Source organism: Callorhinus ursinus, unplaced genomic scaffold (genome assembly GCF_003265705.2).
Source record: "Callorhinus ursinus isolate GAN/ISIS: 27379988/994484 unplaced genomic scaffold, GSC_fseal_2.0 scaffold24, whole genome shotgun sequence".
NCBI lineage: Eukaryota > Metazoa > Chordata > Mammalia > Carnivora > Otariidae > Callorhinus > Callorhinus ursinus.
In genome coordinates this window covers 20,264,137-20,287,729 of record NW_027397086.1, presented here as the reverse complement: position 1 = coordinate 20,287,729, position 23,593 = coordinate 20,264,137, and the positions used below count along the sequence as shown (strand labels likewise).

Sequence of the window (23,593 nt, the reverse complement as noted above, 5' to 3'; positions counted from 1 at the left end):
GGCTCTCAAGGCTCACCAGGAGATTCCATGTACAGGAAAGATCAAGAACACCCGGGCTGGGGAAGGGGCAGGCAAATCACACCCTGTGGGCCGAACCTGGCCCACCTGCAATTACGAGGAAAGTTTTATTGGAACATAGCTGTGTTCTTTCATTGACACACCATCTCAGCTGCTTTTGTGTGCCGGAGACAGAGCTGAGCCGCCACGAAAGAGAGAACACAGCCTCTCAGGTCCAAAGTATTTACGATCTGGCACTTTACAGGAAAAGTTTGCTCACACCTGGGCTGGAGTTTTCGCCTTGTGACATGTTCTTTTGTCTGCATGACGTTCAGTAAAGGCTAAAACAACGCCTTGTTTTAGCAAGGGCGTCTATGCTGTACGACTGTAGAGCCTGCACGTCACCGAGTGGATTCAGCATTTGCTCTCACAGAGCTTTTGCTCCGGAGCGCGGCCTCACTTCCCCATCGCTGCTGGCAATGCCACCAGCACAGTGCGGCATATACCTTCCCCTCACCTTTATCTAAAGCCCACCGTCGTCACAAACAAAGCACAAAGCTATGCCAACAAAGCAGCTGCGTTTTAAAAAAGAAAAAAAAAAAACTGTCCTGGAACATTCTATTGTGTCCTTATGGTACAGGCAGGCAGCAGAATAAGGGGAGGGATATCATCAGGTGACTCACTCTGTGGTTTAACTGTAGTAAGGAAAAAGTCAACACTGCAAATAAAGACAACAATTAGAGAGAAGAGCTGTACCCCAGAGGCTGGGGGCACTTACCAGAACTGAGCCGCTATCACCGGATTGCTTGCTTTAAAGGAAAAACAGAAAGGTGTGTCATCTTAGAGAGCTGTGTCACTGTTTACCACACGATGACAATGACCAGAGTGGAGAGTTCTGTGATCTCAGAGGGGTCCCGACCCCAGGAGGCAGAATCTTCACCTCAGCTACTTCTCCTTTCTGGAGGAAAAGTCTCCTTTCCCCTGGGCCAACCCCTCCAAGTCACCCAGCGAATGCTGAACACGCTCCCAGGGCCAGGTGCTCTCAGATGCAGAGATCAGAGACAATTCTTGCTGTCAAGGAGCTCGCAGTCTTGACACAGAGACAGAGAGGTGTGTCAAATCAAAGATAGCATACAGGGATGAGAAAGGCTGAACTACGAGCCGGACTGCACTGGGGAGCTCGGGACAGACATTGCTGGCTAGCGCAGGGGTGTGTTTCTGCAGAAGGGACCATGGAGAGAGCTAGAGCTCCTTTAGACTCCACTCTGGTTTGTAAAGGGTGCAGCATGGAAAAATCATTAAAAGCTTCACAGAGATGCCAGAACTCTGGCTGAAGAAAATGTCAGTAAAACAAAAGAGGGCAGAGGATAGAGACTGGGAAGGAAAGTAGAGAATCAGAGAAGCCATGGTCTGGAAGAGCCCCAAAGCCACCCGTGGGGGCAAGGGGCAAGTCAAATGCCACTTCCTCCCTCTGCGGTGGCTATGCCAAGGGGTCTTTCCCTTTGTGCCTGTGCACGCCTCCAGGGCCTGGGAGCTCAGCAAGGTCTTGAGATGGCTCTATCTTTGGACAACACCATGAGGAAGTTCTTCCTTATTTGGAGTGTTTCTGGACAACGCTGACCCAATGGACCACAGCAGGCATAAGGCCTGACAGGGAGGCAACACAGCCCTCCCTCTCTCCCCCACCACATCACTTGTCACCGCCAGTTCCTGCAATCAATCACCTTCATCCCCCGTCACCCTTCTCTGGGCAAGCCCCCAGGCCTCTCACCCTCTGGTCTTTTTCCTGGGCTCTGGCCATTTTTTTCTCCATTAGGGCAGCCAAGAATGACTTTAGAGAGCTTCTGGCTGCCATGGTATGCACCATTGGTTCAAAAAGGCAGGAAACAGTGGGAAACACAAGGATAAAGATTCTAGAAGGGGGGCAAGTATAGGTGTGGGTCCCATAAAGGCCCGCTAAGTCCTGAGTTATATAAGGAAAATCTATGGAATGGCCACTAGGAGTAAGTGATATGTAGGAGAGGGCCTGGGGGGTTGGGAGTACAGAGACCGTGCCAAGAACGAGCCCACAATTCAATGCTAAACTAGGTGTCCTGAAGGGAGGAACAATCAAGCATGGACAGAGGAGAGCTGAGAGATGGGATGTGGAGGCTGGGTTTAAATGAGCCTCTTGCTCATTCACTGACTGGTCCTGTATTGGGAACCCGGCCTCAGACAGGTGTGAGACCACATTAGTAACTGACAGACAAGGCTCAGGGGACTCTGGAAAGGTGGGGGAAGGGCAGGCTAAATTCAGGGGCAGCATGTGTTCGGATGGACTGCGGGACCTAAGTCCAGGATTTAAAGGTTCTGGATCTGCTCTTAGGTGGTTAGCATGAGACTAAAGTCCCCATTTGAAATTGTAAGACGGAGGAGAAAAAGGACTGTTTTTCCCTCCAAGACACAGCACCCTCTTCCACAGGCAAGAAACGTGGTAATCTACGATACTCCTAAGGTCCCAGGTCCAGGAGAAGCAAAGAGGCACAAGAAGAGAAGTACAAAAAAGAGGGAGAAGAAAATGAACACATCCAATGAGAAAAACTAAAGACAGTGGACAGCAAAAGTGGCCTGATTCCCCTCCAGAGAATCCCTCCCATTGGGATTCTTCGGAATGACAGAGCAGAATGGCAGAAAGTTCCTTTAGGAACTGCTTTACCAAGCTCCTCAGGGCTTAACCCACTAAACTGTAATGTAAAATTCCAGGCAGAATGAACAACACCCCACCTTTGAATGTCGAATGTCTCCGGGATGGATAGCGTTTACTAGGCTTCCGCTCGAAGGTGCTGGTTCTTCGCAACCTGGTGCCATGTGTGGCTTGATACTCTGTCCGCCCGCTGGAAAGTAAATATTTCATTGCATGTCACCGATATCAGAATATCAGTACATGAGGCGTATTTGGAAGCGCGCTTCTATTTTCAAGAGCTCCAATGTAAATTTCAACTTATCGTGAACTCGTTTGGTGAAGACACACTCCAAATTTGGCCTTGAATTGGGAAATCAAAGCTTTGCCAAATCCAAGCCGTATTATAGGTGCAGATATTTCCACCAAAAGACAAAGCCTGCAATTTAGGTACTAGCCACTTGGCTCCACAAACCAAGCAGGTCCAAGTACTCGGAACATCTGACAGAGAGAACAACGATTCACAAATAAAATAACCTTTCATAATACACATTACATAGACATTTACCTCTTCTAAAATGCTGTTATCAATGACCACTTAAGTAAACCTTGGCCTTCCTTACTATGCCAAGGGAAACCTGACTTCTTTCACCAAGGCTTTCTGGGTTTCAACCACCGTGTGGCCTTGTCCCGTTTCCAGGACGTGCACTGTTTTTATCTGAGCTGCTGTATTCCAGCCACGCTTGGTTGATGACTTCTCACACAGAAGGGGGCACTTGCCACCCGCTCTAAGGGCCTCCAAGGGGCAACCTTGTCTCCAACATCCCCTTCCTTCTGCTTCTCCTCAAGGAGCAGAAGGGAGCCTGGGCTGGCCAAATCCTGGGGGTGTTTCCTCCCAGGATGGAAAAGCCCGCCTTGGCAACCATCCCAACAGCCACTTCCTCATACAGTAGATAAATCTGAAATGAACACATTTTTTGGTATATTCAACAGAGTTCAAGGACATACCATGTGTGGGTAGAGGTTATGAAACCAGGTGAAGTTTTATTAAACTTTTATTAAACCAGGTGAAGGCTTATAATAGCAATTCTCAGATATGTAAACAAGCCTCAGAAACCAAGCCTGGGAGGGCATCTAAAATGCACGTTCCCAGGCCTTACTCATGAACGCACATATGCATGCACCCCATCGATTCTGATTACAAGGGTCTTGGATGAGGTCATAATTCCTCATTTTTAAAATAAGCCCCCAGAGAATTTTTATGTATTTTGAAAGACATGGTCTTACCATCTAAGTAAAACACGTGAAAAATTAAATTCTTCATGTTTTCAGGGTCTTTTCAGATTCATATATTTACTGAGCCCACCCTGGGTCACCTGCACACACAAGGACATCTGCTCTCATTCTTAACCGTCCAAATTTCTGGACGTTGGCGCATGAAAGGCAATAGAGTAGTGGTTAAAATATAAGACCCAGATTGTCTGGGGTTGAATCTCAGCTCTACCACTTAACTGGCTATGACTCTGGGCAGATTATGCAACCCCTCAGCCTTACTTTCCTTATCTGTAAAATGGGGATAATCAGAGGACAATGTGTGAGGACTGCACATTGGTTCATGAAAAGCTCTAGCACAGTTTGTGTTCTATGTCTGTCTACCTCATGTGCACTGAGCACTTAGTGTGGTTGGTGAGACAGAGGAATTACATTTTAAAGACTGTACTTATTTATTTATTTGAGACAGAGAGAGAGAGTACAAGCGGGGGGGCTGAGGGGCGCAGCAGAGGGAGGAGAAGTAGACTCCCCGCCAAGCAGGGAACCTGAGATAGGGCTGGATCCCAGGACCCTGAGGATCATGACCTAAGCCAAAGGCAGACACTTAACCGACTGAGCCACCCAGGCTTAAGTTAAATATTTATTTAATATTAATCTCGGGGTGCTGGGGTAGCTTCGTCAGTTGAGCATCTGACTTTTTTTTTTTTTAAGGATTTTATTTATTTATATGAGAGAGAGCGAGCACATGAGAGGAGGGAGGGTCAGAGGGAGAAGCAAACTCCCTGCTGAGCAGGGAGCCCAATGTGGGACTTGATCCTGGAACTCCAGGATCATGACCTGAGCCGAAGGCCGTCGCTTAACCAACTGAGCCACCCAGGCGCCCGAGCATCTGACTCTTGATTTCGGCTCAGGTCATCATCTCATGGGTCGTGAGATGGGAGCCCTGAGTCAGGCTCTGCACTCAGCGGGGAGTCTGCTTGGGGGTTCTCTCCCTCTGCCCCACCCCAAATCGCATACACACATGCTCTCTCTCTCAAATAAGTAACTTTTTAAAAAATTCATTTAAAATTAACTCTTCTTAACGGCCACATGTGGCTAGTGTCTACTGCTTTAGATGGCACAGTTCCAGCTGCATGTCGGCGATTTACAATTTTATTAGCCCCTTTTTATCCACGAGGACATGGAGGCTAAAAGAGCTCAGGGACTCAACCGAAGGTCAGATCTCATGAAAGAAACAGGGACGGGATGTCCGACTCAAGCCTCCGGACATAGATCCATTTGTTGCTCTGTTCACGGGAAACATCCCTGCTGCCCTCCTTCGAAACAGGGTAGCCACATCATGAAAACCAGTGCCCACCTGAATCTGAAGCGAGACCCCAGCCGGATAAAGTCTGATCTGTTCGATTTGCTATTTCCTGGCGTCCTCAGTCGGAAGAAGGCGTGATGCTCCACTGCGCACTTCCAGAGATGCTTGCAGGTTCTGGCGCTGTCCAGCCGGAATACGAACGTGTGCTCCTGTTCCCGTCCCTGACAGGCGAAGCAGCACACGGTGCTCGGCTCAGGGGGTGCCCGTGACCTCGAAGAAGCATGACTTGCAGAGAGGAGGGAAAACCAGGCTTACCTGATCATCATCCTCTACCACCACCAGTGTCAATTTGCTCTTTTTAAAATCCATTTTGGTAATTTTAGGCCTGGTCAGAGAGAAAACATCTTAAAAGTACAATCGGCAGGAAGGCTAGTACACAAACAACAGTTCCTTTTCTACTTTTTTTTTTAAGTTTAAAATTTGCTAAAGAAATCATTCATTCATTCAAGTTTGATTTATGCAGAAGTCTCATGGCCATTGCCAAACACCCGTGCGTGTGTGTGTTTTTTTTAAAGCAAATCTGGGTGTTGCCAATATCCCTCAATAATCATCCATCACATATAATTCCACCACAAAATAGGAAAAGACATTTTTAATATTAGACAAAACTAAATTACCAAAAGAATAAGCCTATTTTGTTAGCTCCTTCAAAGATTAATATGCCTGTCGGGGTCAGTCCAAGAGAATATTCACAGCCATCTCTTCCCTACAAATAAACGAAGTGACAATCGGTAGAAGGTTCTAACAGGTCGTCACAGAGCAGAATGCAAAACAGTTTCCTCGCCACGTTACTTTGTTCGCACACTGTTTACACATGGCCCAGTCGCAGTATGCCCCAAGAGACCCCGTGACTTAACCACACACAGTTCTTACCCTGACAACGTGCATGTCTACCCCATACATTTCCAGCCACTTCGCTTTATTCAGATAGGACAGTTCCGCCTGGGCAGGGCTCTTTCCCCTTAGAAAAACCAATGGAAACACACATGTAAACTGCAGCTCATATACCCACAGGATTCTGAAGGGCACAGCCACATTAAGGGATGCTCTGCAGCGATTAAGAGGATGAGGGACACCGATTAGGATGAACAGGAAAAGACTCCCATGGACAGATTGTTCCCTGACTAGAAAGATGACAGACAGCAGTGCTTATAATGTGAGCAGGGAAGGCAACAATTTTTGGTGCGTGAACGCGGTCAAATCCACAGCAGGTAAAAAGGCTGGAAAGCCGCACCACTGGCTGCTAATGAGGACAGGCTGCAGAGTGGACGGCGGGCGGGTAGGCGCAGGCGGGGTGTGGCACCGCGACACCACGGCCACACCTTCCTCCCCTGTTTCCACGTGGTACGAGAGTGGGCTAGCGTCACTTTCCAGTTTCAAAAAAAGTCATGAGGCCCCTTCAAGGGGTGGAGGGACAGGAGGAAACCAGGCTCTGTTTCTGAGTCCAAGACCGACTTGGAGCAGGCAGAGTTCAGGAACGTGGGCTGGGAAGGCAGAAAGGCATGAAACTGTCCGCCTACGGAGACCCCGGGAGGACGGGAGAGCCACAACATGAACAAGGCTGGGTCTAGCCGTGGTGACCACATGTCCTGAAATAGAACACGGTACAACACGCAGTCTCAAATACGAGTGTCCTGTAAGGGGCAACAGGGCCTCCCTCTAAAGGGTTTACTCTAGAAGATTCGGGTCACGGACAGAGAACCGGATGTGGAGGAACACACCGAGGCAGAGCCTCCTTGCTCTCTCTAGTAGGCCAGGTGAGCAGCGGTGTCCCTGGCAGGAACGAGCCAATCGGGACCAGGCTTGGTAATTCAGAGAGCAACGGGAGTGTGGTGCGGTCCTGCCTGTGTATCCCAGTATCTCAGGAAAGACAGGGGTCGTGGGGGCCTTTGGAAACGCGGGACTGAGAGGCAGTGGCAAGAAGTGAAGAGTTGGAGCTGCAGTTTTATGGTCTTCAACCAGAGCAACTCTACTGGCCCATCAGAGTCTGACACATGCTTACGGATCACGAAAGAAACGCATCAGAATGCGAGATGGTAGCATCATGGTACCTGCACTCTTTCCATCTCTGGAAGATATCAAATTCCATCGCTTCTGTCTGATTTGGAATGAACCGAAACTCAGACACAAGCTCTGGTGTGTGTTCTGGAAGCTCGCACTCCCCCAGCTCCGCTGCGAGGTTCATAAAAGGGAAGAAAACAGGAGACGGTGAATGCTTTCGGTGATTGCTACAACCAGGTCCAGAGGCAGTTTGCATAATTATAAAGCAGAGGTACCCCCACGTGGAGGAGCCCCTCCTTTCAGGAGGGCTGAACTCCCACCTGGAGCCCACACGTGCACCCAGAATCTGAGAATCATCCTCATGCCCTCCCCATTGGGCAAAACACCATTATCTCAGTTATGACTGCCTTTCTCTTGACTGTTTCCCCTACCCGAGGAGGCCCAGATTATATTTCCCCATGAAGTGGTAGAGCCGAAATCTGCAATAAAAGGCAACTGCAGGGAATGAGGACCTGCTCCAAAACATCCATTTAAGCAGGCTCTCCCTAAGGCCGAGGCTGCGGTGCTGGAGAGAACCAATCAAGAATTCAGTACATGTACAATCTGGGGGAAAATATGCCGGGAGGGAGAGGGAAGGAGTGAGGCAGGAGGGGGGGGGGGAAGGAGGGAGGGAGGGGGTGACAAGGCTGCAGGAGCAACTGCAGCAAGTCAGCCAGAATCAGGAGGAAGACGCTAGCGCAGAAGAGGACCAACCACGTGAGCAGTCTCAGCAAAAAAGCCCGAGACGCCCTGCATGCACTTGCTCTCACCAAGCCCCCACAGAATGAAGGGCCTGAGGACACAGGGGGGGCCTCAGGCCTCCAAGACACAAATGAGAAAATTCACTCTCCCCACTCTGGACCCCACCCCTACAGCTCAGGGAGCAGCCCCCAGGACGTAAAGGAATCCTCCAGAGGTTTCTCTAATGCCCTGCTACTACCCAAAGCATCAGCATCACCGGGATTTTGCTTACAGTGCCTGATCTCAGGCTCCACCCCAGGCCTACTGAAGGCAAACCTGCCTTTTCACTAGGAGCCCAGGTGACTGGCGCACAGGTTAATTCAGAAAGCACGGGATCTGCGCCACTGGCTTTTGAACTTGCATTGTGCATCAGGATCACCCAGAGGGCTCGCTAAAACACACAGTGTTGAACCCCATCCCCCAAGATTCTGATGCTATAGATCTGGAATAAGGCCTGAGGATGTGCATTTCTAAGTTCCCAGGTGATGCCGATGCAGCTGATCCAGGCACACACCTTGAGAACCACGGCTCAACACAACAAATCCCACCAACTGATGAATCAGCATATGTCTGAACCCCTCCAGTCGTAGCAACTCACTAAGTACCCAGCAGCCTTTCCAATCCCAGAGTCCACCTTTCCGGAGGGACCCCAATGGGCTTGCAGAAGTGGATGAAACTTTTCTGTCCGTACAGATGCAGCAGTACCACCAAGCTCAGTGGGGCCGCGGGAAGGCTGTATGAGATGCTGCCTGACAGAGGGAAGGGACCTGGTGAACACTTCCTCACCTGACCGAAGCCTTTCATGTGCAACTCTGACATGGAGGGCACCCTGAAATCAGCAGGGTGGTCTGAGGCAGGGTGTGCAGCTACTTGGTACCTCGGGCAAAGTCACAAATGAAGATTCTGCTCTGGGAATAATCACCCAGCGAAAATGAGGGCTGGGCTCCCAAGGCCACCACTGACCTCTGACCAAGCGCTCACCCTGAAACTGGGGGGCTAGCAAGGCTGGAGGGGTAGTCTGGGACGAGAACTCCTTCCTATGAACCACCCCCTGTACGCACAGGCCAAAGTGGGGCAACGGAGCCCTGGGTTTAGTCCTGTCTCGGCGACACTACTATCATCATCAAGCACAGGAGGAAGAAACCGGACGATGATAAGGTTTTCCTGAGACCGGGCCTGGCGGCCAGTGTCCCTCCTCACTGTTACTGGACTAGAACCAGCCTGAGCAAAGCCTGAACACGTATGCTGACACAGCACGCCTGCCTTCTGAGAATCTGCCGGCCAAATGACACTCCGTTGTCTGTGAACTCTGCAGCCAGGGTCCTGGATGTGGAGGGTATGGAGGGAGGCGGAAACAGCTCAGACACAGGAGGGCCAGGACCTGCCCTCTACCATCCACGGTCCGTGCCACCTGGGCAAAGCCACTAACCGCTCTCCATCTCTGATGTCCCGCCAGTAAAAATGGGGACTATTGTAAGGATGAAAGAAGGTCATGGGACACACAGCAGGCGATGGTCCCATTCTCCCCCCCGCTCTTTCTTTCTGCCTGGATTAACTTTCTTTCTTTCTTTTTTTTTTTAAGATTTTATTTATTTATTTGACAGAGAGAGACACAGCGAGAACAGGAACACGAGCAGGGGGAAGGGCAGAGGGAGAAGCAGGCTTCCTGCTGAGCAGGGAGCCTGATGCGGGGCTCGATCCCAGGACCCTGGGATCATGACCTGAGCCGAAGGCAGATGCTTAACCGACTGAGCCACCCAGGCGTCCCACTAACTTTCAAATCTATCAACTTAGTCCCCCAAAGAGCACAGCCTTCATTCTAGGCCACTGCATCACAACTCTGGAGGGACCATGCATTCAAAGACAACCACAGCAAGACATGTCTTTGAGGCTCAAGCAAGGGAGGAAACACACCATCCACTTTACTCAAAGCCAGACACGCTCCAGCGATCCTGATGGCCGGATGCAGGCTGGCTCTGCTGGGGCTGACCTGGAAGGCAGGCTGTGGCACTTCCCAATGGGATGTGGGGAAAAGAGACCACGGAGGGACAATGTAACAAGACCTTCCCGACTCGTGTGTCTAAGCCTTCAGCCTTTCTCATTTGTACTGAACACACTGACTGCATCTTAAATTATACTAGGTTGTGGTTCCAACTCAAATGGGTCATCTCCCCGAGAAAGGCTCACAGACAGCTGACCTCATTCACGTGTGCCTCGGCTCTGGAGCACGGCAAGTGGTCCTACCAGAGCTGGACTCTGTGAGTGTGATGATGCCTCATCCCACGGCAGGAAGTGGGGGCGGGGAGGGGAAGATGAGAATGCACGTGCCTCAAGCTCTCATGGTTTGGGACCAGTGGACTGATGGCCCCAGGTCTGACAGGGATGTGACTTCATCCTATTAATGACACTTTGACATCTATTGCTGGGCCACCAACTCTGATGGTAGAACCTCCTGGAGACTCAAACTCTAGAGTGGATGCTACTTGGCCAGATGGTGAAATCGGAACCTGGCCAAAATGGAGAGCAGATTTCCATGTCCCCCAAGCCATTCTAGATCTTTATAGCACTCACCATAAGGACTGTTGTGTCAGGAAAATGTGGGTGTGAAGCACTGAGCATTGTATTTGGGACAGACATTTACAGAGGACAGTATTGTCACCTCTACCACCTGTGTTTTCAGACCTCATGGGCAGGCTCCCCCTTCAACCACAGTCTTTAAAGGGCCCCTCCAACTTCATTTGATTCATCCTATACTTACTGAGCACCTACTATATGCGAGCCCCCATTAGAGAACAAGAATTAAAAAGTGACTAAGGAATAGAAATGTCAGGTAAGGGGAGTATCCTGCAGTCATTAAAAACCATCTTTATGACAAAGTATGTGCACTAAAAATACCAAGTAGAAAAATCATACAAAAAATTGTACAAAACTGATCAGAATTACATTTTAAAAACTGCATCCAATTCACAGAAACTCTTGGTTATCTGTGGATGGTAGGACGATAGGTCCTTCCTTCCTTCTACTTGTCTATTGTACTGCTGTCCTGATAGTCGATAATAAATGTGTACTGATTTTATAATTTGAAGACTCAGATCAATGTTCAAAAATTGGCAAATACAAAAGCTGGAAGCCAAATCTTATGATGGTATTCAAAATTAATTAGTAATTATGAATGAATACATCATAATTCATTATCCCACAGAAGCCGATAAACGCACTGGTAAACGAATCCACAACACAGGTCTATCTGATGTACTGATAAAATTCCTTATGTGCAGTTACATGTTAGCATCCTCTTAATGAATGGTGGAGACTTTAGCAAGTGTTTCTTGTGCATTTTAAACTAAAATCCACCAATGTCTAATATGGAGAGTCAATGTTGACAACCATGCAGGCAAACCTACCATCTAACTCCCACCTCTAAGCAGATGACTCCCTGTGGATGCTTCTGGCCTGACCTCTCTGATGGAGCCAAATGTGCACACTCAAGAAGCTACTGGGGGGTCCCACTGGCACCTCTAAGCCAAGAGGCCCTCCACAGAGGATCTCCTCCACTGGAGCCAACTCTTCTAAGCATTCACTGCTCCCATCACCCACCACTGGGAGCCATCTGTGACTCCTCCCCGACTCCCCTCTCAAAACTGATCTAATGACCAGGTCTTTCTCTTGTACCACCAGTGTTGTTGTTGTTGTTTTTTTTTTTTTGGTGTGTGTGTGTGAGCACGTACTCTGTGCCCTAGTCAGTTTCCTTTTATTACAGCAACACCTTTTATCTGCACCCCCAGCCCTGGTCTTACTCCAGTCCCTCTCCCCATCAGAGCCAGTGTGACCTTTCTAAATGCACACCTGACCAGGCCTGCCTCCCTCTTAAGAGCCTTCAGGGGTCTACTGCTAACAGCATGAAGGTCATGCTCTCTAAACAGGGTTCAAGGCTGTCTACTTCTCCAGGTTCTTGAACTTCCACCCTCTGACACCACTCGACTGCTGGTGCCTTTCTGCACTTTTCTGCTTTGTGTCTTGATTCCTTTGCTCATCTTCATCTACTCATTCCCCTGAAGGGCCTTCACCTTCCAAGCCTCCTGCAGGTCCTTCCTTACGCTACACCCTGTGTGTGGTTTTGCCACGTCCTCACGGCACCACAAGCTACTTGGAGATGGAGGCCCTACTATATTCATTTATACCCCCAAAGTAGAGAACTGAGCCTGGTACACGGGATAATCAATTGTTGAAATGAGAGTATAATATTAAAATGCTAATTACCACCAAAGAAGAATGTACCTTGTAGACAGAGAGCAGCTAATTCCACAGCCGTTTCATAGGGGCATTTCAATCTTGAAAAAAAAAGAGACAGAGAGAGAGGAAATTAATTCTATATATGAACTTTAATACTCATAAACCATACAAAGTATCACTGAAGTCATTTTTCAAAAGGTAGTGATATTTAGATAATGATTTTTCCCAGCAGTTTCTCTTTTTGCTATCTACGTTAAAGAATGCAAACAAGCTGACTCCCACTACCTATTTCCCAAAGTCGGTCTCACCGTCTAGCAAAACACCCCAACCTCGGTACAATTTCTATCCACCCTGTGGGCAATTTTACTGAATTTGGCAAGAATGGGGGAAGTTTGGGAAACAGAATGAAAAGCCTTCCCTTTGCCTTGTGATTTTGAAACTTACTTGATATGGTACATGCGCCTTTTCAAGCTGCCTTACATCTTTCTTGAAACCAGGTCATAATGTTAAAAATAAACAGACAGATACAATATCTAACACCGCCAGGACAGCTGGATACACTCAAGCGTTCTAATAAGGAGAAGGGCGGCAGAGCCAGAGAGGCATATTACTACACCTCCCATCACTGATCTCATTCACACTTCAAATTACAAATTGAGTTAGAAAAATAATAATGACATACATTGGTATAGCACTTCATAGTTTTCAAAGCCTTTCACACGTACGGCCGAATGCGGTCAATGCACGGAGTTTATAAACCCCGAAGACGGGTGCTGCCAGGGCTCCCCCATCCCCCACTTTAGAGATGAGGAACTGAGTGTTCAAGTGTCCTGCTCAAGGTCATCCAGCTGGTAGGAGGCAGTGCTGGGACCAGAACACCATTCTGCTTTGAAGTACAATAAATCAGGCTGAAGTGCACGGAAACTGCAAAGTACTATACAAATGCAAGATGTCGCCATTAATATTTTTCCAAACTGAAGACAATTACTAGAGTTAAGAGGCCTTTCGTATGAGGAGCACAGTATGCAGAGAGAGAAAGAGAGAGAGAGAGATAAAAATACACACACTCGTAATACGCACACCAAAGATTCGTATTGCATGGCTGAATAAGGCAAATGTATACACTGTACAATCTACTTGTTCTATTATATTGCGCTAAGGTTTTTATAGCATACGTTCGATGCAGAGTCTGCAAATTCGGAAATCGCTTTTCAGATTTCCTTCCGATTATATTCAAAATCAAGATGTGCTCTTTTCAGCATCAGGGATCACTTTTTAGATTCAGTATGGTCTTCATTTTCCATGGAATAGAAAATGGTCAATATGTATGTGGAAAAGTGACACAACTGTAAAGGCTAGGACCATTGAAATTTCCCATCTTTAAAATAAATACTGCAGGCGAGACCAACCACATCAGTGCCAATGCTCCTTGTGCTCACCAATCATTGTCACCAGAGGCCTGGTATTGAAAAACTATTTTTAAGAGGGGAAAAGGAAATGAGATGAGATGGCTAAACCTCCTATCAGAATCAGAACATAACCTGTTTCATTGCTTAAATGCAGATGGTGATGAATGAGACTTTGGACTATCCAAACGCTTGTAAGTGTATACATACTAATAATGTATCTTGCTTGCAAATACGACAAAAGCCATCATGAATGGGGCAGTGATGTGATCAGGGATAGCATTATTCCCAAATGCACATCACTTAAGATATTAAATGCTCTTGGAAATGCTTCAAGCCATATAGTAATCATTTAAAATAAGATGAGGATGACAGTGATACAAGTATTAGACTCACTTTACAATGCCTGGTGTACTTTTTTTGAATTTTGAAAAGGGAACAAGGGTAGAAGAGTTAAAACAGCAACAACAACCGTGATTTAGAAATATACTATGATCTATCCTGGGTTAAGGGTGAGAACAAAAACATACTTACTTTCCTGAAAGAATGTCATGCCTGAGTTGTAAAACAAACAGGTACCTGATAAACATACACAAAAGTCAACAGAGGGTCCTCTTTCCCAGCTGCTTCCAACCCCCAACTGCCCATCACAAGCCCTGCCCCGCCCATAGCCCAGAATTCAGCATTGTATAAAGGAGTCCAAATCAAATGAGAACTTTGGTGGAAGCATCTCCTCCTGAGTCTCCAGGAAGGCATCCCAGAACCTAGCTAGGCAGGTGAGCGCATGTACAGAATTCGCAAGATACTTGGAAGATGGAACATGGAACGCGGCACAGCCCAATGACGGCCTCGGCAGCACCATAGGTGCTGAGAAGAGCGCTCACACACAGGCATGCGACATGTCCATTCAGACAGGGCAGAGCCGCCGGACTTGGCCCTCAGCCAGTCCCGCCAGCAGATTCCAGGAACCGTGCAGCTGCTTCTATCAGAAAGTTTACAGCTGACTGTAGTTAGCAACTGCTTGAGGCTTTTTTCCTGATGCAGGTTAACTGCAGACTGTCTTTTTAAAAACCAAATGCATGTACACACACACACACACACACACACACACACACACACACACACCCCCCAAAAATCCCGGAACTGGGCTGCAGGGGGTTATGGGGTAACGAGAAATGGGGAGAGGAAAGTAGCAAGTAACACAAGTGGAGTTCACCTAAGTAAAAAAAAATTAAGTGTCTTGGCTTAACTGTTTTTTTGTTTTTTGTTTTTTGTTTTAACCAGGAGACTGTGGGCATCGGAACCACTTATAGTGCTTTGTAAAAGCCAAAGCTACCCACGCTCCGCCCCATACCTACAGAATCAGCCTTCTATGCAAGAGTGGTCCCCAGGAATCTGATTTGTTCAAAAGCTTCCTAGGTGTTTCTGATTCACACAACCCTAGTTAAGAATCACTGGCTTTGATGATGGCTACAAGCAGCATGTTTCATAAAGGACTCTGAAGAGAAACTCTAGAATAATTTGCTTGAAATTTGAAAACAAAGCAGACTGTCACTCTCTGTTGGAATGGATCTAGGAGAATGTGGGTGACCCAAAAATCAAAGGATGGGGGAGCTGAAGGTTCTAGTACATTCCAGAATGTTCCTGCTTCCGACAGCTGCTTAGCCACCACAGAGCTGAGTACTCACGTCAAAGAGAAAACAGGGCTGACATGGCCAGAACTTCCAATTTCTACAGGAAAACCTAGCTACGGAAGGCCAGTAGGCCTCTCCAGGGTGGAGAATGATGACAAGCAGTCTTTAAATTGTTCCTTGGGTGGTCATCTCCAGGCTAATGGCCACCACCATGAGCTGACATGTCACCACTACTGTCCATCACAAAAATGACAAGGAGGTTCTGGGGACATCTAAAGCAGTAGAAGGCTGGGTAGAGAATCTGTCAGAAGGGTAGCTGGAGGGAAATTCCATACTTAAAATGTTTTTAAAGTCTCTTTTGCTTCAACACTGTTTCTGAAGTCTAAGAGACAGGCATAAGGCAGGCAGACCTCAAAAGAAATCCAGTGGGGCTGAAAGATAACATGAAGGGATTCCAACAACTTTGATATTGTAGCAACAAGGGAACACTGCAGCCCCTTAAAAAAAAAATAAGATGGCTATCTGGGACTAAGAAATGCTCTTCCGATGCCTGCCTTCCCTTTTTGTACCTAGACAAAAATAAAGTGACAGTATAAAGAACAACTCACCAATTTACCCACAGCCCAACAAAACAGAAATATAACAAGAAAATAAATCTTTTAATTCCGATTCACTGAGAAAAAGGACAAATTAAGCAAAAGGTAGATTTTCAACAGAATACAGAGACAAGCACAGCAAAGTACTAATAACTCTTGCTCAAAATATAAAGTCAGCAGATAGAAGAGGAGGTAGACCTACAGCTCAGGGGACCCGTGAGTTTCATAAGGTAAGTGCTGTGAGAAAGAGGGGAATCCTGTTCTGCATTTTGTCCTACCTTGTAAACTCCTCACGAAGGTTGTTCGGCTCTGAAGAATAATATTTAACTCGAAAGTGCAAAGCATAAGCAGGTCCGACTAAACATATGGAGATGGAAGATTGAAGATGTTTTCCCCCAATTTTGAAGATCAGAGAATGGACAAAAGGAAAAACACGTTAACTCTAGTCATACATTCACCGTTACATCGGGGAGGTCACAATGGGGCATAGAAAGCTAGTGAGTTCTTTTCAATCTTTGAATCTGGAAAACTAAAATGTGCTTTCGTGTTGACAGAGACGGTGTAGCTAGTAACTCATTCTGGAATAAAACCCTAACCATCTAGATGAATTACTAAGAGCTGACATTTTACTTTCATCCAATTGCCAAGATATTCCAAACAGATACTAACTTTTTACAAAATACGAAGTGGGCTAAAGGAAAGTGACGCATAAACAGCAAGTGTTCTGTAACCTAAAAATACAGTAAGGACACTGTAAAGTATTCCATGTTTTAAAAGGACCCACGCATACACAACACTGAAGAAATGGGCTTACCACACCTATAAAATCAGAGAGCTTGACTGGACTGTCAGAACTCCAGCTTTTCCATCCTCTGAGTCTACTTTAATAACTCATTAGCAAATGAATGTAATAGGCGTAAAGTCATGCTTCTGAACAGCATATTAATCAGTTCTCATTGGCAAGGGTACCAGATTTCAAATGAGAGCATAGTCTGTTTTTTAATATCTACCAAAAACTCTTATCCAAATTTTAAACTCTAACATTTGGCCAGCCTTAAGAAATGAAAAATCATCCACTTAAAATGATATCTATTTTAAATACGCTCCCAAGTCCTGATGAAAACATAATACCTCAAAAACTGTCAAAGGAGTTTTACTCTCTGATAAAAGAAATAAGTGAGTAGGCTAAATTCTGCTTACTTACTTTTCATCTGCTTCTTTATGGGTTTGGAATGATCCAGCCAGTGCTGAAAGAAAGAAAAAGTTTCTTTAGGAATAGTTCACCAGCTAGACAATATAGCCCACATTTACCCTCCTCTATAAACTTTAGTCATTCTACCCATAAAACCAGGGATTGGGCCAGATCAGGGTTCTCAGGCTGGGGATCAGCAAACTGTGTGGGACGGTATATATATATATGTATATATATATAAACACCCATGCTTAGGTACAATAAGTACATTTTTTCTTGGGAGAGTTAACTTTTCAAAAAAGTGCCTAAAAGAACTTAAAACCTTTTAACTAATTGATCTGTGGAGGCCCTTCTGGTCAGCGGAGTGATGGCAGCTTTTTCCTCCTAAATTTCTCAATTTACACTCAATCTTCTCCCAAGTCACCATCAGCCTAGGAAAGACTACCAGCCACACTGCCGGGAATCTCTGATCATGCATGGGTCTGGAAGCTCTGTCGCTCTAAATGCTAAAATTATAAAACCCAAATTCATGACCCCTTTATTCTTTTGCCAGGAAAAGAACCCCCAAGGAAGCTGGGAAGACAGGCAGGGATTGGCTGGAGATAATTTTGCTCCAGTCAATGAGGGCATTTCAACTTCCTGTCAGTTTCATCAGAAAGAACCCTTGGGTCCTATCCACCGCAGGAAATCACAAAACCATTTCCCTCATATGCAAATTCCTCTATAATGTCTAAGTGGTTGATACCACAGTCCTGATGAGCCTCAGCAGCTCAACTTCCAGGGAAAACAGCATTTAGGACCGTTACGCTGTGAGCCCCTCCAAGCAATCCCGAACCCTGGAGGGCAGGGACGGTGAGCTTTAATAATTCCTGTGTCTCATGCCAGGCACAGAGCACGGCACCCAGCAGGCCCCTATTAGATTCTTGAGAAATAAATACATGCTTGATAGCATTTTTTTAAAAGGAGGCAGAGAGGAACTTTTCCCACCACTTTAGGTCAACTAGATACACACTGCAATGTCCCTGAGGGGAACGTCCGGAACGACACAGCCAGAGTGGGTTTCTCGCTGGCTGCTCGCAATGAGAGGCCCTTCCACTGACTGCCAATGTACTTTCAGAAGCAATCTCAACTCTGCACATTCTAATCATGAAGAAGGTGGGACTAAATGAGTGCGGTGTACTCTATCCCTCACCAAAGAGCTCATTATGACTGTGTGGGGGGAAGGGAATAAGGAAACACAGAAGCAAATAACAGGTGACTTATAACACACAATAAGCTGTGAGCAATGCGATGGGAGGACGTGGGCTTTCCTCATCTCCACCCTCCGCCTCAGCAACCGGCTCAGCAACCCGAATAAAGGAAGATCAGCACAGCAGGATGCGCTGCTCAAAGGCACAAGTGCAGGATGCTTTATCTCACTGTTAGCTATAAATTGGAAATGACCTAAATGTCTATCAACAAAGGAGGATTAACAAAAATGGCTCGTCCATATGATGAAATACTATTCAGCCTTTATTTATTTTTAAAGATTCTATTTATTTGACAGAGCTAGAGAGAGGGAGACAAAGATAGAGGGAGAACACAAGTAGGGGGAGCAGCAGGCAGAGGGCAAAGGGGAGGGAGAAGCAGGCTCCCCGCTGAGCAAGGAGCCCAATGACATGGGGCTCGATCTCAAGACCCTGGGATCATGACCTGAGCCGAAGGGAGCCACTTAACTGACTGAGCCACCCAGGCGCCCCATTATTCAGTCTTTAAAACTGATGTGGGCCTCTTTATCAATGTGGCAAGAGACCCAAAGCTCAACACTTGATGAAAAGAAAAAAAAAAAAAAAAAAAAAAACCAGGATCCCGTTTATATAAAATTATTTTTTTCTATCGAGATATGTCCAGAAGGATTCATAGACGTTATTTTTGGATGTGGGGCTGTGGATGCCATTTACTTTTTTCTTTTTTACTTTTCTGCATAATTTTTTACTTCTAATGAGAATATGATCTTCATGGGGGTGGGCCAGGTTGTCACTCCCATTATTCATTCCGTTGTTTGCCAATGGGGCAGTTTTTAAAGATCAGTTTGCCCCACTGGAATGCCCTAACCCTGCTGCCCTCAACCAAGCAGAAAATCTCTGACCTTAGCCCCTGGAACGACAAATACAGACCTGATAAAAGTATATTTACTTTCCTGCCAAAGTATCATGCTAAATGGCTATGACTAACCTCCTTCCCCCCACTTTGAAATGAATGTACTATAACCAGGCAAAGAAAGTTCTCCCCAGCAACCAGCCTTCTTATCTCATTAGCCCCAGAGGCTCATAGCCTAAAGGGGCTTGTCCCATTTCTTTCCTTCAAGTCCCCTTCTATCAGGAACAGAACACATTAAAGCCCACTGTTCCCCTCCTTCCGCTGTCAAACTGCGATCTTGATCCGAGGCGGTGGTTTTCAACCCTGGTTGCGCATTGCAGTCACGATTCCCCAGGTCCCACCCAAGAACCATTAAACAGAATCTCAGAGCATCGGTGTTTTTTAAAGGCTCCCAGTGTGCCCATTAAATATTTAGTGCTGAAGTCTTCCCACAGCTTCCTCTTACCCTGGAATATATCCTACTGATCTTGGGAATCTTGATACATCCACGACCCCTTCTGAAAATCTTTGTCTGGGCTTTGTAAAATCTCAAGCAATTTCTGGGTTTATTGGCCAGATGTCTATGGTTGGTGTTAACGGACAATTCATGGCTAGTGCTCCTACTGGACAGCAAACTGCTTTTCCCTCTGGCCATGCTACATAAGGAGCTCCCTGATCCATGCGTGCTGGCCTCCGTCCTTCCTGCCCGGCCACAGGGCCCTGCCCAAAGCAAGACGTACTAGGATGGAGGCCTGTGAGAAGTCTGGGGCTCACTAAGCTGGGAAAGTCATCAGAAACAGTTTCATTTTAAAAGCTCCTTGGCCCTATCGGGAGGGTTCCAATCAGGTTTGCTTGCCTGTCCTGCATCAGAAGCGGTAAGAAATCCAGCCATAATCCTAAAACAAGAGATGATAAAACCCATCTTGTATCCAACCAGTTCAAAATGGCCTACCTAACTTTCTTCTCAGCTGCAGGAGCTCACCAGACTCTGAGTACTCGTGTTTTATCCCACAAGACCACCTCACGATGAATACCCAGGCACTACGGCGCAACGTGGCCCTTTAGTAAAATCATACACTACACTAGGCTCGGAGGCCTACAGTCAGCAGCAGCGGGACCTGTCTTAGATGTTCACCTGCATCCCAGCTAAATATAGCCACACTGCCTGTTGGCAAAGGCCAAGGCAAATGGCTCCACCCCTCTTAAGAGACCATTAAACCAGTCACTGAAGATAGACGAGGGCATTTCTAAGTTCAAAGGGCACGACATTTAACTCAAAACGGTCTAGCGTGTTAGAAAGGTGGTTTCTGATCTGAATTTCTCATCCAAGTCAATCTGGCAAAACCCTTTCCATAAATCAAGATGGGAGACGATTTGGCAGAGCTCATCTGTTCTGACAGTACATCAGTTCTGGAACCATGACATGCATAAGGCTGGTTGTAGAACTAAAATCTATACAGAAGCACTTGAACCACAATGGCCAAGATAAGCTCACGGGTTGAAAAGGTAATAAAACCCGCCTGAACAACCCCAGAGCCCTCACCATCAAATGTGAGTAGTAGAACTCATCACTAGCTGCCTGGTACCTGTAGAGTTTCTTAGTTTACAAAGAGTGTCTATTTGTGTTTAAATTAGAGCTGGAAGGAATGTGAAAAGAGATAATCCCATATCCAAGGGAAGAAAAGAGAAAGAAGGGAAAGGATACTTTTGGAGCTTACTGTGTGTGATATGATTTATAATAAGAAATATATATTTGGTCTTAGTTTCTGGCACAGAGCTCTTAAAACCCTTGGAATTTTCCATGCCATAAGAGCAATAAAGGTGTCCTGACAGTCACAACAAATCCCTTTCAATCGCTTCTTGGCCTTTTGGCTAAGACCAGGTGAAATCCCTTTCAATCACACCTGAGTTTATGTTAATGAGGTGACTTTCAGAAAGCACCTAAGATGGGGGCTGGTTGCCAGGGGAACTAACCTGTGACTAGAGGGTTGAAGCTAACAGTCTCGCCCTCCCACCCGCCCCGACCTCTGGGGAAGGGGAGGGGGTGAGGGCCTGGAGCTTGAATCAATCATCAATGCCAATGATTTCATCAATCGTGCCCTTGTAACAAAGCCTCCACAAAAACTTCAAGGGAGGATTCGGAGAGCTTCGCGGCTGGTGGGCGCACAGGCGTGGGGGGAGCGGGGCACCCAGAGAAGGACGGAGGCTCTGCACTACCCACTCAGCCCCACACCTTGCTCTATCCAGCTCTTCCGTCAGGCTGCTCCTGAGTTACTCTCTTTATAACGGACTGGTAATCTCGTGAGTCCAATGTTTCTGAGTTCTATGATCTGTTCTAGAAAATTGAGCTCGGAGTGGATCGTGGGGACCCTCCCATCTATGCAGGTAGCAATCTGGACCCGTGACTGGCATCTGAAGCGTGGAATGGGGGTAGGTGTGGCGTGGAAAACAGTGTTGTAGGACTGAGCCCTTCACCTGTGGGATCTGAAGCTATCTGCAGGTAGACGGCAACAGAATTAATTGCTTGGTGGTGTCGGCAGAAACCCACGTTGGACTGTGTCCCACCCATCACTCGCTCAGGCCTCAGAGCAAATGAAGGTGGCCGTGCGGAGGGCTCAGATGCCCCGGAATCCCATGGCTAGAGAGGCAGGGGCAGAGGCAGGGGCAGAAATGAGGCTGTGTCAGCAGCCAGGGCCCTGAGTCTCCACACCACACACTAGCTCGAAGTGCCTTCCCCGCCTAAGGAGGGATGGCTCCTTCTCATCCACGATGAAGCCCCATAACCTCACTTATACCAGCTACTTGAGATTTCCTTGGGGATTCATCTAAATCAATTACAGAGGCCCCTTTATCAAAAGCTTTCCACCCAGCATCAATATTCACACATGGGCAGGAAAACCCTCACTCTGCCAGCCTTCAGAGACAGGCTGTTGGGAGGCCTATAGCATTTCTTCAGCTGTTTCATACTCCTTTGCACTAAAATAGAAGGAGGCAGGAGATCAGAGTTCGAGTCCCAGCTCTGCCTCCCACCTGGTGTGTGGCCATGGGCAGGCCCCCCGAGACAGTTTCCTCATCTGTGCACTGAGCTCTGCCCAAACACGCTTCTGAAGAATCAACCCAGTGGCCATGAAAACTGTGACAGACCACTGAAATGGAAGGTTTGCCTGTCTCACAGTAACAGCACCCTGACAGCCCCTCCCTCCAGGTGCACCTGAGACCGTAGGAAGGCTCAGCAGGGTCCGCACAAGGGGCACATGGGATGGCATTCCAAGTGATCATCAGAGCGAAGCCACAAACGCCCCTTCAGCGTCCACTGACCCTCTCGGCAGCCAATGAACCCGTGTCAACCTCACCTTGCAGCCTTGGGCCTCTTACTACCCAACCACCTGATCCTAGGCTGCAAAGACCAGAGGAAAAACATCCCACGAGTCTAGAGACAAAGGCCCAAATCACCTTTTCTGGATCCCTTGCTGCAAATCGTACCACCATAAAATGCTCCCTTTTCCTGCTAGGAGCCTCCCCCCCTCCCCCCCCCCCCCCCGAAGCAACTTAACAATGGCCACACCTGCCCTCCAGAACCCCACCCCCAGGACGTGTGTAATGGAACGGGGAGAGCCCAGTGAAAAGGGCTGGCCTTTGCAATGGGGGGTGAAACCAGATTCTGCATCCTGCCTCCGTTCCTCACTTTGACCTTTACAAGGTTCCTAGTGAGCCTCAGCTTCATCATCTGTAAAATGGGTCTGCTCCATGGCTAGTTTTCCAGATGATGAAGGTTAAATCAAGAGTTGTGTGCAGTCTTTAGGTTGATGCCCGGCTCAAAGCTCATCAGAGGGGGAACTCAGGAAATACCAGCTATCTGATCGGTCTGTAAGAAAGCTGGGTGGGTGTAGGCCAGAGCCTCCTTTCTCAGAAGAAAGCTCTCCTCTATAAAAATAGAACTCCTGCCCCTGCTTTGAGCTGTGCAAAGGTGAGATCTACAGAATGGGCTGTGGCCTGCCTTGATATGGAAAAGGGAAACAGGAGGCCCCAGCCTCAACTGCTAAAAATAGGCAATGCCCATAGACTTTGACCTTGCTTCAGGGCTGGGCAGCGCACTATGGTAACCAGGCTTGGCTCTTTGCAGGGAGCTGGGGACAGAAGCTGGGTATGCAGAGAGCTGTGCCAAGAGCCCCGCCACTGCCAGCCCTCCGATCTGCATGCAGGGGCAGGGTGGGGATGTCACTTCTCGCAGGAGCCTCGTGGCAGTAAGCCAACAGCCAAGCGGACCGTTCCCCTTCTGGCCCCCATCCATTACACCTGCCATCAATTGCTTCATTTGTCCCAGGAGCCCAGAAAAATC

The 23,593-nt window shown here is 47.4% G+C and overlaps 1 protein-coding gene across 4 annotated transcripts in view; it reads right to left on the bottom strand.

The window, feature by feature from the left end:
- Positions 1-23,593, bottom strand: part of EPB41L4B (erythrocyte membrane protein band 4.1 like 4B) — a 127,198-nt gene that overhangs the window by 65,246 nt on the left and 38,359 nt on the right. For all 4 annotated transcript variants that reach the window (XM_073876590.1, XM_073876592.1, XM_025888568.2 and 1 more), the window contains exons 3-13: positions 17,149-17,191; positions 16,223-16,301; positions 14,249-14,293; positions 12,354-12,406; positions 7,346-7,466; positions 6,168-6,255; positions 5,912-6,000; positions 5,550-5,619; positions 5,286-5,455; positions 2,761-2,870; positions 776-806 (exon numbers count right to left, since the gene is read on the bottom strand). In XM_073876590.1, coding sequence (XP_073732691.1) covers positions 776-806; positions 2,761-2,870; positions 5,286-5,455; positions 5,550-5,619; positions 5,912-6,000; positions 6,168-6,255; positions 7,346-7,466; positions 12,354-12,406; positions 14,249-14,293; positions 16,223-16,301; positions 17,149-17,191 — 899 coding nt within the window. The remainder of the gene's footprint in view (positions 1-775; positions 807-2,760; positions 2,871-5,285; positions 5,456-5,549; positions 5,620-5,911; positions 6,001-6,167; positions 6,256-7,345; positions 7,467-12,353; positions 12,407-14,248; positions 14,294-16,222; positions 16,302-17,148; positions 17,192-23,593) is intronic.